This window comes from Dendrobium catenatum, unplaced genomic scaffold (assembly GCF_001605985.2).
Source record: "Dendrobium catenatum unplaced genomic scaffold, ASM160598v2 fragScaff_scaffold_1035, whole genome shotgun sequence".
In the NCBI taxonomy this organism is placed as follows: domain Eukaryota; kingdom Viridiplantae; phylum Streptophyta; class Magnoliopsida; order Asparagales; family Orchidaceae; genus Dendrobium; species Dendrobium catenatum.
The window spans coordinates 624,876-637,111 of NW_021319497.1; the positions used below are offsets into that span (position 1 = coordinate 624,876).

The following is a 12,236-nucleotide window of genomic DNA, read 5'->3' on the forward strand; positions in this document are numbered from 1 at the left end:
TATATATATATAATATATAATATAATAATATTAGGGAGATTTACATGCATACACCTAATACTATTCTATTTACATATTTAACCATCTAAAACTTCTAAATATTACATATCATATCAATCCATTAATTCATTTTCATATCAAATTAGGAGTGTTAAGATAATTAAAATATTATAAAGTGGTTTAGAAAGAAATATAAGTTGGCCTATATTTTTCGATATTAAAATAATTATTGCGCATGCGATAGCATGTAAATTTAATTAAAAATTTTAGGCAAGAAAAAAAAAAAAAAACCGCATATTTTTACAAGTTATTGAACGCATATAAAAATCAAATACCTAGTATATTTGCCACATTTTTATTTCAGATTTTCGAGGTGTCAAGCAAGGGATCAAGAAGAAGGGGGAAAGAAATGTCTGCTCGATTGCTGCGGAGAGTCCTAAAGGAGCAAGATGAGCAGCGTCTCGGTTTATCCAATGTCCAACAAGATGCTGGTGGCGGTGGCGGCGATGAGACGGGGGAGGAGTCCGATTCTCCCGTCGCCGGCGCTCCTTCCAGAAATCTCTTCGATCTCCTCGACAATCAGGTTGGTCTCCCCCGAGCTACGCAAGTTAAGGTTAATGGTCCGTTTGCTTTGATTTCATGATTCTTGGATGCGATGTAATGTTTGCATGGTAATTTTCTATACTGTTGACTGTTGTTGGATTAGTGATTTAATTGTTACTGATTTCTTGGTTGGCTAATGCTCAAATATGTGAAGCATGGCATTCTTCTTCTTGCTTATATAATTTTCCCTCGGATCTCTGTGCTTTTCCGCGTTTTTTTTTGTGTGTGTATGTGTGTAAAAGATGATCTGTAAAAATCTATAACGAGTTGGTTTGCTAACTATTGACATTCAGAAAAGTTGCGTATCATATACGAGTTAATTTAAGTAGGATTTAGTATATCTTGAAAACTGTTTGGTATGTCAATTGTTAAATCCGGTTAAATCATGGTAAACTCTATGGCCATTTGTTTTATGATATAACGGAATAGGGGAGGGGAGGATAAGGGTGTAGAAAGCACTATCACTGAGCTATTTGCAATTATATCATTCAGAATCAAGCAAAGGATTGATTCTTTCATCAGTCCGTGGACTAATGCCGAACTGCCATGCATAAAGCCCCCACCTCCACTTCCTCCACCACTAACTCTTTCTTTAAGTCTTCTTTAGGGATTTGTTTCATTTTTTGCACTCTTCCTCACTTTCTCAAACCCTACCTTTTACTCAATCCTTTGTTGGTTTCTTCATCATTATAGTCAAAATTAGTGATCTTCTCGAGGCACCATGGCCTATTTTTGAGGCCGTGGTTTTGTCATCCGTGACTGCTTGGAGGTATGGCGGTGGTTGGAGGTTGTTGGTTTAGAGCTTTGTTGTTGTGATTGAGCACTTTGAGCGGAAGATGAGCATTACTGTGAGTACAATCCCCTTCAACAAATTCCAGTTAGGATTTACTAAATCCTATTAAATCTAAAAAATTGTACAAAAATGAAATTTAACATAATAGCAGGATTTAAACGTCCCAAAAGTTGTTTGGAAGGACTTAGCTAAAATCTTTACTAATTCCTGCCTAAATCTGTACCAAAGTTGTTTGGAAGGCTTACTATTGGATGTCATTTGGTAGTAGTAGGCAAAAATTACTAATTTTGAACATTTTGACAATACAAAATTTCAATATAATGCAAATCATTACTGCAAATTTGTATTATTTGGAACTTCATTAACACTTAACCAGTACTGATACTAGTCATTATTGCATTATACATTTCTTAATAACTTTAACCTATTGTTGGCTCCTGAATTTTCTCCTGAATTCTTATTAAGTTAATATAACATAATTTGATCATGTCTTCTCAAGATCAATATGAGACATGAAATTGTCAACTTTTACAAAATTCATGTTGCACTAAAGTTCCTCCGATAAGTTTTTGTGGTATATAATTAATGATATGCTTGATAATAATATGATTTTGTTTAGTCTTTTTTCTGATAGCATATTCTTTCATGTCTTTGTTATTAATCATACAAATGCTTAGCTTTTGCTATGCTTCTTCTATTTTTGCAGTTCTTTTAGCTCCTTTATTTTAAATTATATTTTAATAGTATTTTTTTTTTTAAATCTTGTAAAAGAACATTCATTTTCTTTAATTATTTATTGTGCCATCTCAGGTCATCATCAAATCTTCTTATTGATTTATGATTTATAAGACTCCTAAAACCTCTTTGGCAATTTTCTGAATATAACTAATCATTTTATTCTACATAAACAGTTGGCTAATGTTGAGTATTCCACTTTATGTAAATATTGCGTTTGTAGATTTAATGGCCTTTCTTTACATACCGTTACATTTTTCTTCTTTTCTACCACTTTATTGGCAGCTATAAGCTAACATATGGGAAAGTTTGTTCTGCTTCAGATCTTTTTTCTTGTTAAATCATTTCTTAGTTTCACTTGGCTTGTTGAATGGTACTCATCAGGGCTATGAAGAGGATACTGTTGGCGATAGCACAGAAGATATTATTGAAAAGCAGCAGTCTGTGATTAGAAAAGCCTATGATGCAGTTCCTGTTATGAACTACAAATCAAAGAAAAAGAAGAAAAAAAACAAGGAGATCCAGAAATCTGCCAAGTTCAAAGATGAAGAATCACTCGATTCAATTCTAGAAGAGCTTTCTATTGACGTAAAGGCTTCTCATGAAAATAGATGCCATAGTGCTAAAGAACAAAATGAGAATGTGATTGATGCTACCAAAAAGCAAGGTGGTTCTTCAATCTTAACAGTGGATTCAAAATATTTAAAAGTTGAGAATGAATTACGAAAAATATTTGGTTCTAGAGTCGTTAGTTCTTTTGAAAATAATGAGATTGGGGGAAACTTGAGACAAATCCATGGTGGAAGACGTGCAATCCACAACCCACGGAGAACCATTCTTGTCACTCCATCAAGTTTTTGGCCAAGATGGGACGGTTCTTTGTCCATGGAATTGATTGAAACAAAGGATGGGCTTCATTATTTTAGGTAAGTGACCATTATCTTCGTGCAATGTCTCTTAGGAGGTAATGTGCTTTGGATGACTTTCAAGCACTTTTTTTTATACCGATATTATGTTGAAATATAATTAACTAGCATGTACTTGCTTGATTATCTTGAGATTATTATTATTTGTCATGATGTGCATGCTTAAACATGAAATTTCCAAGGCTAGAATCAAATCACTAGTGCAATAAATCAGCACTATTCAACCTATTGTTATTACTATTCCATCTAGTGTTAAAGCTAGGATCTGAGATTTTTAGACCAATTTATCTGAGAATGAAATACCAAAGGTTTAAGAGTAATTTAGCTCATGCTTAACTAGGAGGGATTGGTCGGGCATGAGGGAGGCGGAATCCATGCAGGCGAGAGGATTATGGCTTTGACTGCGAGGGATCAGGCGTGACTTAGGGTTGGGGTGTGAGGTTTTTAGATTTAGTTAATAAATAAATAACTTATAACATAAAATTTATTATTATATTATTTAGAAATTAAAATTATATAAATATTAAAAAATATATAACATAAGTCAAATTGAGAGCACCATGCACCATTGGGCACACATGACGTGCGTAAACTTGAACTTGTGCTCCCCTTCGTGCGTCATTCTGCGCCATTAACATATTTAGCCTACAAAATGTATTAGCTATCCACTTAATTGGAACAATGCTCATTCAAGTTGCTTGTTTGAGATCTCTCATGTAAGAAAGCGTTTTTTACATCATAGTGATAAATATGCCAACTGAAGTAGGCTGCCAGAGATCAGAGAGTTTTTTCTTGTGTCATCTTTGCCACAGGTGCAAATGCTTGGTGATAATCAACTCCATATATTTGTGTGTGATACTTAACAAGTCTTGTTTTTTATTTTTCAATAGAGCCATTAGCCTTGTACTTCACAGTGAAAACTTATTTGTAATCATATTCTTTTATCTAGGCTCATAATCATATCCTTTCGTCTAGGCATGGCAATCTCTCACATTTTTTTTTCAATGCATCTATTTGCTCTCTATAGAATTTTTCAATTCATATCTTAACAACGCCTCAAATAAAGCATTTGGAACAAAATAACTATTTAGAATCTCAATGAAATTTTTATTTAGTGGAGAAAAGGTGTTTAAGCAACATGTATTGAGACAACAGTTATGGATGTTTCTTTGTGCAATTTCTTGGACATTTTCTAACAAAAATAGGAAGATTAAGGTCCTTTTCAGTAGATTATAAATGCAATGGGGATCAAAACTTATCATGTCCTCATTAAAAGTGATATTAGAATATTAGATCACATTTTAAATAAGTGTCTTGTCTGTTACAATTCTTATTCTTATGTATGCCTTGAGTTTACATGTGGAAATCTCATGGAGTTGTCAATCTAGACTAACCTTGGGTTGATGGGGGTTGGACATGAATTCAGGTGTAGACTTAGTGATGTTTGATTGAGTGATGTCGTTTAGGGTGTTTTGCAAGGGATAGTTTTAGAGTTGGTTGGATTATTTTGCCCTTGAGTAGGCAGAAATAGAAAGGACGAAAACTGGAGTGACTATGCTCTTTATCTACCATAAGTGAAATCTCCCTCTAAAGATATAATCTTATGAAGCTCTATATTCGGCAAATATGTCATCCACATATATAGAAAATTTCGTAGGAGGATAATAATATTGGTATACTTTTTGGAAGAGTAGGGCAATAAATATGCAGTCAACGTTTATGGGGTCTAATTTTCTATATCTTGATTATGAACAGAAGAGGTACACCAAATATTCTAGTTACAAAACTATTAGAGCTTTTAACATGAGGTTAAAATTTGGGAATACACTAGAGGAGTCTTATGTTATAAATTTTGTGAGGGTATTTTATTTATTAAATATGCTACAACTAGGACAACTTTACCCCAACAAAATTTAGCAAATGATATTACGTGGCCACTTATATTTTTAGTGACCCTATTTTGGTGTGGTCTATTGACACATAACATAATAGGTCATCTATAATGTCTTCTTTCTTAAAGTAGTAAGTTAAAATTTGATTGAAATAATCTCTTCCATTATCAGACCTAAAGTTATTAATCTTCACCTCAAATTTCATTTTGAGTCATGGAATGAAATATAACATCATTTTTTTTTTGTTGATAGAGAAATCCCCAAATATCAATATGGATTAATTCAAAAGGTACACAAGTGTGTTTTGCAAGTTAACAATTGTCACAATGAAAATCCATGATATTCAATTCTTTGAAAAAAAACATAAGATTATATTCAGATGTTTAAAAGTTGGATGATCAAGACTAAAGTGATGCAGTCAAATGTCATCTTGATTTGAAATACTCAAAAAGGATGAGGGCATATTATTCATTACTTCTATTTGAAGTACTCAATATTTTAATATAGTATAGCATTCCCTTTTCTTAGCAAGTCTAATCTTCCTCGAATCTTGGTCCTCAAAAACACAATAAGAAGGATAAAAAACTATATAATATTTTAGATATTTTGTAAGCTTTTGAATTGAAATGATATTTGTTGACAATTTAGGAGCATGAAGGAAATTTTTAATGGTTAGAGGAGATATATGGATATCTCCTAGCCCAGCAAATGTAACTAGAGAACTGTTTGCAACAATAATTTTTTATTACTGGGGCATGGAGCGGAAGAGTTAAAATTTTGAGAGGTGTGACTAATTTGATATGTAGGCTCAAGTCGATGACCCAAGAGTTAGTCAAACACTTTGTTGAGATATTTAACCCAAGAGGAAATGGAGATGCTCTTGAGAGTGCTAATGAACATGCACCAGACGATTTCTTCTTAAGGGATCTTATCAAACATTTGAGTTTTTCAATCTATTTACTATTGAGTCTTCCTTTTTCCCACCCTTCATTATTGCTGGTTTGCCTCTAGCAAATGAGCCTGAGATTGAGATCTTCGTTGGCCTCCTGATTTCTCCATTCTCAACTTTGTGGTTTCCTAGTTAGTTCCCTAAAATTATCCATAAGTCTGTCTTGGTTTCTTATAGTGGGTGCACCTTAAGTTGTCTTTTTTGTTGTATCTTCTTGAGAAAATGTATTTATCTTTCTTCTTTCTTTCCTTTGAGGTTCAATTTTAGTCATCATCATAATTGAACCATGCAAAGTCTATTGCTTAAGCATTACACCCCTTTGACTTTCTTTGCCTCTTCAAGTGAAGTTGTTCTTGTCCATTGAGAATTTGAACTCTAACCTGATCAAATTGAAGATTGACTCCGACAAGGAAGTCATATGCCCAGTCCTTTTCAAATAAGTTATTTAAGATGATTATGTCTTCTAAGCACTTCATTAATACTCATTATTTTGATCAAGTGATCCAGCTCTTATCATGAACTCTTACACATTTTTTCATTATTTTGCTTCATTTACTTTCACCTTGATTTCATATATTTGGATTGAATCATGTGCTTTGGAATATGTTTGACATTTGGAATCCCATGTCTTCTCAGGCGTAGTTAGGAACGTGCAAGTATCATTGATAGAGGGATCTACATCCCAAGCTTCTAGCTTGGGCCAACTCTCTCTAATCTTGTCCATATGAGGTTATAAAGCTTACAAGACAAATGTGACTGTGGAGGTCAACGACGAGAGGTTGCTGTTGAAGTGCTGCAGTAAAAATTATGGACTTAAAATACAAATAATGTTGGTGGGAAAGTTATATCCATAGCTGTCAATCGCGCAAAATAGCGCGCTCCATGGCGCACGGCGCGGCGCGGCGCACCTACGGCGCCATGTTCATGGCGAGGCACATGTGTTTAAAATAGCGCGCGCTATTTACGCCACATGTGAGCCATGGCGCATTGCGCACGACGCAAAATAATGCGCCAAATTGGTACATGCTCGGTACCGCTAGTTACATGCTCTGTACTGCTCAGTATAGCTCGGTACAACTAGGTACACGCTCGGTACTGCTATGTAAGTGCTCGGTACCGCTAGTTACATGTTCTGTACCGCTCGGTACAGCTCGGTACAACTAGGTACAGCTCAGTACAATTAGGTATACGCTCGGTATCGCTAAGTACATGCATGATACCTCTCGGTACCGCTATGTAAATGCTCGATACATGCTCGGTACCGCTAGTTACATGCTTTGTACCGCTCGGTACAGCTCGGTACAACTAGGTACATGCTCGGTACTGCTCCCAAATTTCCATACAAACGAACTTCAAAATTCCTCTTACAACTAGGTACAGGTCGAACCCCGCCAGGGGGCAGCGCCTCCTTGGACCCCCGGCAGCCCCCATATTATGCTATACAGCTCGGTACAACTAGGTACACGCTCGGTACCGCTCCCTAAATTCCATTTAATGCTATTAATGCTTATTATTTTATAATATTTCATATTCATGTTTATTATTTTATAATTTTTATATAGCTTGCGCCATGTTCAAAATAGCGCAAGTAGTTGATACCATGACAATGAAGGTCCTGACACAAGTAGTTGCCAAAAAACCAAGTATTTGATACCATGTGGAAAACACAAAGGGCTGAAAGGAATTCTTCTTTATTGATTCAAAACATTCAATATAAATAATATATAGACAAATATAAGAAAGAAACAAGGATCCTAGTCTATCAAAATAAAAATAGTATTTACAAGTATACATCCTTTATTGCGATGCACTAAATACATCCAATAAACTTCATACTTTTAATATATACAATCAGATTTAAATTTAGAGTTTCCTTAGATGCCTTCCACGCAAAAATCAATCTTGGATTTCTATCTTTAGCATTTGTTAATTCCTTAATAATATCGGTCATGTTTCCCTCCTTTAGTACCCATGGATTCCAACAAACATTAAACCGAACAAATGTTCTTGTGGAAATTCACACCCACTCACCCCTAACACCCCTCCGCTAGAAGTGCCTGTGTTCATAAGGACATGAAGAGAGTGGATCTTGTAAAAGAGCTGTTGAGTTTATTAACTTTTGATAAACTTCAATGTCATGGAAACAGAGACTAATTATTTAAATGTGCTTGGGAATCCTGAACCATTCAAGCTCATCTTAGTTGATGCTACTTCTGGTTTCTACTCATGTAAGTGGTAATACCCGATTATCTATCTTTTTAGATTTTGAAGGAAATGACTGTCTGCGCTTGAGTTTATTCTAGCTTTTCCTTTTCTAATGTAACTAGGCTAACCCAATGATGAGTTAATCCTTCAGTGCTTACCAGCGTTTAGTTCTTTATTGTTTTAAGCTTCACCGTTGTTCTCGCGGGATCAAATTAAAGAAAAATCAGCGCTCTTATTAGCTATTACTATTTATTTCTTGTTGACCTGCACCTAAAACAAAAAAATTAAAAAAAATAAAAAAAATCCCATACCTGCTCTCTGCCGAAGCTATCCCGCACACGTCGAGCCGTCCGTTCGCATGTCGCAAACACGACCGCGACACTCCTCCCATGTCGCACGACTTCGCGTCATTAAATAGCCGAAGAGAAGAGGTCTCCGACCTCTTTCTCTCTCTCTCTCTGGCTCTTTCCCTCTCTCGTCGCTACTTGACTTCACTCCTGCGACTTCCCGTCCAAGCTGGTCGGAAGTTACGACATTTTGACGGAAGCAACGACGTAAGCTCGCGGTTGTGAAGATAACTTCCTTCCCTTCGCGTTGATTCTCCAGCTCTTCGTGGCTGTGCGACTTTACTCCAACGACGACTTCCCCTTCCCTGTCAGATCAGAAGTTTGACACTTTGATCGGAAGCGGGACGGAATCCCGCTCACTGCAACAGTAACTTTCTCCATTTCGCGTGCTTCCCCGGTCCCCTCATGGCTGGATGACTTCGCTCCGACACCGTTCCTTCCTGTTCGAACGGAAGCTACGACATTTTGATCCGAAGTAGGGACGGGAGCTCGATAGCCGTGAGGGTAACTTTCTTCCCTTCCCGAGCGCTCCTTCGTGCCGTTCGATTTCGCTCCTTTCACGACTCCCATCCGGTCGAATCAGAAGTTTAACATTTTGATCGGAAGCTACAACTGGAGCTCGATAACTGTGAAGGTAGTTTCCCCCTTTCAGCGCACTTCCTCGGCCTAATCCCGTGAATTCCCAAACCAGAAAGAATAGTGGGGGAGGGGGGATTTTTATTATTATTAGTATTATGTTTGTTGTTATTAAAAAAGAAAAAAGAAAAAAAGAAAAAGAGAGAGAAGGGGAGAGAGGGTTCCCTCTTGTAAAGTTCCAAATCCCGCCTTCAATACGCTTGATGCGCCGGCGGACCCCTATACGCGCTCTTGTAGCACGGTGGGGGAGAATCCGATGCGATAGGTGTAACTAGGTGGGTAAGCCCTATACACGCTCTTGTAGCGTGGTGGGGACAGTCTTCGACCTCGACACAGCACCGCCGACACTGCTACGAAAGATATAATATTTCAAATCCCACTTTCGACGTTTGTGGCGGACCAGAGAATCACATATATGCGCTCTTGTAGCACGGTAGGAGGGAGCCCGGTGCGACGTATATGGAGAGGTGGGTAAACCCTATACACGCTCTTGTATCGTGGTGGGGAAAGTCACTGGCGTTCTCATACGGGTACTGTTGAAGGCCCCATTCATGCTCTTGTAGCGTGGTGGGATGAAAAGATGTACGACCGCGGTGTCTAAGGACACCTACCATACACACTCGCGTGATGGGAAGGCCCAGCTCCCATACATTTTCCCCAAACGGGGGATATGCCAGGATGCTGCAGAAATTTTCACTGAAGTGCACAATGCTTGAACAATAAGAAGACCTCGCTTGAGCAACAATACAGAGGATTCGTACTTGGACATAAATGCATAAAACTTGAACTAAATATGCAGAGAACTTGTATGAACAATAAGGAACAGGACTTGAACTAAACTACAAGAGATGGAATCCCAAATCCTAAAATGCACAATCAAGGTTAAAATGCAAATGCCAAATAACAACTTAATGTATTCAAACAAATACAAGCAAATAAGCAGGGGACTCGTGACGAACAAGACCTCGATGCATACAAGCAATGAACAATAGTCAATTTACAACATCTGAACAATTGCAAGCAAGCATCAATCATCGAAACTTATCAATACTTGAGACAAAGTACATAATGGATGATACTGGTGAATGCAACAGACTTCCACTACAGTCTCTACGAGGTCAAAGCATTGTACTTGCAAGTAATAGTAGTCAACCGTATAGTACACGAGTATCTCCCACCTGCATTAATGAGGGCCAAGATATGAATGCAACAATCCTTTCAATGCATATGAATAATGATATTTAATCAAGTCCAAATAATATCAATCCACTGTAAAGAGTATAAATGTCTTCTATATGCAACAATGAAGAACTTAAAACATGAGCAGTTTGCCTGTAGATTGAGATGACAATACTGGCATTTGATAGGGGAAGACCCGTCCCTACAAACAATTACAATCATCAAACCACCTGAGATTGGTGAAAGATGAATGTGATGCAGGAACAGTGGCTCTTCTATGAATATTTTCAGGAGGTCGTAGTGAATATAACGGGTCACTACAAATAAACACGAGCCACTTGTGGGTAACAACAATGGGTATATCGCAAGTACAACGAACCACTGTGGACACAAGTACAAACATCACCTACAATAGCGGTGATTGAGATTTGCAAGTATGTCGGGTACGAAGACAACTCGATGTACGGAGAAAGACACCTCCTGGCAGAATGGAATGCATGTTTGAACAAATTCGAACTAAAATTCCTGGTGTTCTAAAATTTCTTATTGATCCTATACTTGGGAAGAAAACAATTATGGCATTCATTAACACTGTAAATAACAAGTGCACCTAAATACATCTATTCATTTTGAGGACCAACTATGTAGATGTCTAATATACTGTAGACCTTAAAAATAGTATTTTCAAAGCAGCAATCACGAATTTCAAGGACTCCCGATGAATGAGAAAATGGAGTTTACATCAGAACAATGATGTGTCTCATTACAATTAGGTGATAATGTTACGATTCACCTATATGCAAAAGCAGGAGATTCGTTAGTGCATTATAATTAACATGCAAAAAGCAATAAATAGTGCATGACAATCTACATGTATAAAGCAGCGAACAATTCTATCAGAAGTTGCTACGTAACACCACCGGATCCACAACATCCATGCAAGCGGACAAAAGGCGTTTTTGTATACACATATGTACACAAAGGGGTAAGTACAATCATATCCCGCATGGGCACCGGCGAGTGTGTTATAAGTACACACGTCTAGGGATACTATGCGGGTCAATAAGTGAATTCAAGTTTGAACTCAATACTTCTATGCGAATTAATAGGAGTCAATAGGGTTCAAACCATCAAACAAATATATGGTGGTGGTGATCAGTATATTTGTCTTAATACATTCATATTATGCCTTCAAGGCTTCAAATAAAGAAAATTCATAAATAAAGGCATAAAACCTATGAAAACCCGATACTCTGTCGGCAGCTCGATAAAGTTGACAAGGCTCATCCACAAAAATGCAAATATTTTCATATAGAATGATGCCAAATACCCGATGATGACCGTGTTGAAAGTTTATCTCAACCGGAGGGTTTAACAAATACTTTCAAATGTCTTTCAAGTTCCACCCAAACACCCTCTTGGGCCCCAGCGAGTGTGTTTTGGATACACACGTGACGTCTAGGGATGTTATGCGGGTCAATAAATTTGAACCCGATTCTCCTATGTAGGTAAAAGGAGTTGACAGGGTTCAATTATAAAATGCCTCCAAACAATCGCATGGGTCCCGACGAGCGTATTATTAGTACACACGTGACTTCTAGAGATGTTGCGCGGGTCAATAAGTGAATTCAAGTTCGGACCCAATCATTCTATGTGGATCAATAGGAGTCGACAGTGTTCAAATCATTAAACAAATATAAGGTTGTGGTGACCGGTATATTTATTTTAATATATTTATATTAGGCCTTCAAGACTTATAACAATGAGAATTCACTAATAAAGGCACAAAACATATGACTAAACCCGATCTTTTGTCGATAACTTGACATAGTCAACAAGGTTCATCCACAAAATGCAAATATTTTCTAATGGAAGTGACCCCAAACACCCTGATAATGGCCGTGTTGAATGTAGATCTCAACCGGAAGGGTTCATAAATATTTTCAAATGTCACTTAAATGCTCAAAAATC

The 12,236-nt window shown here is 37.1% G+C and overlaps 1 protein-coding gene across 2 annotated transcripts in view; it reads left to right on the forward strand.

Moving 5' to 3' along the window:
• Positions 1–348: 348 nt before the first annotated feature.
• The window catches only part of LOC110110177 (transcription factor 25), a 38,279-nt gene continuing 26,391 nt past the window's right edge, over positions 349–12,236 (forward strand). For both annotated transcript variants that reach the window (XM_028698030.1, XM_020841540.2), the window contains exons 1-2: positions 349–583; positions 2,516–3,057. In XM_028698030.1, coding sequence (XP_028553863.1) covers positions 410–583; positions 2,516–3,057 — 716 coding nt within the window. In that variant the 5' untranslated portion in view covers positions 349–409. The remainder of the gene's footprint in view (positions 584–2,515; positions 3,058–12,236) is intronic.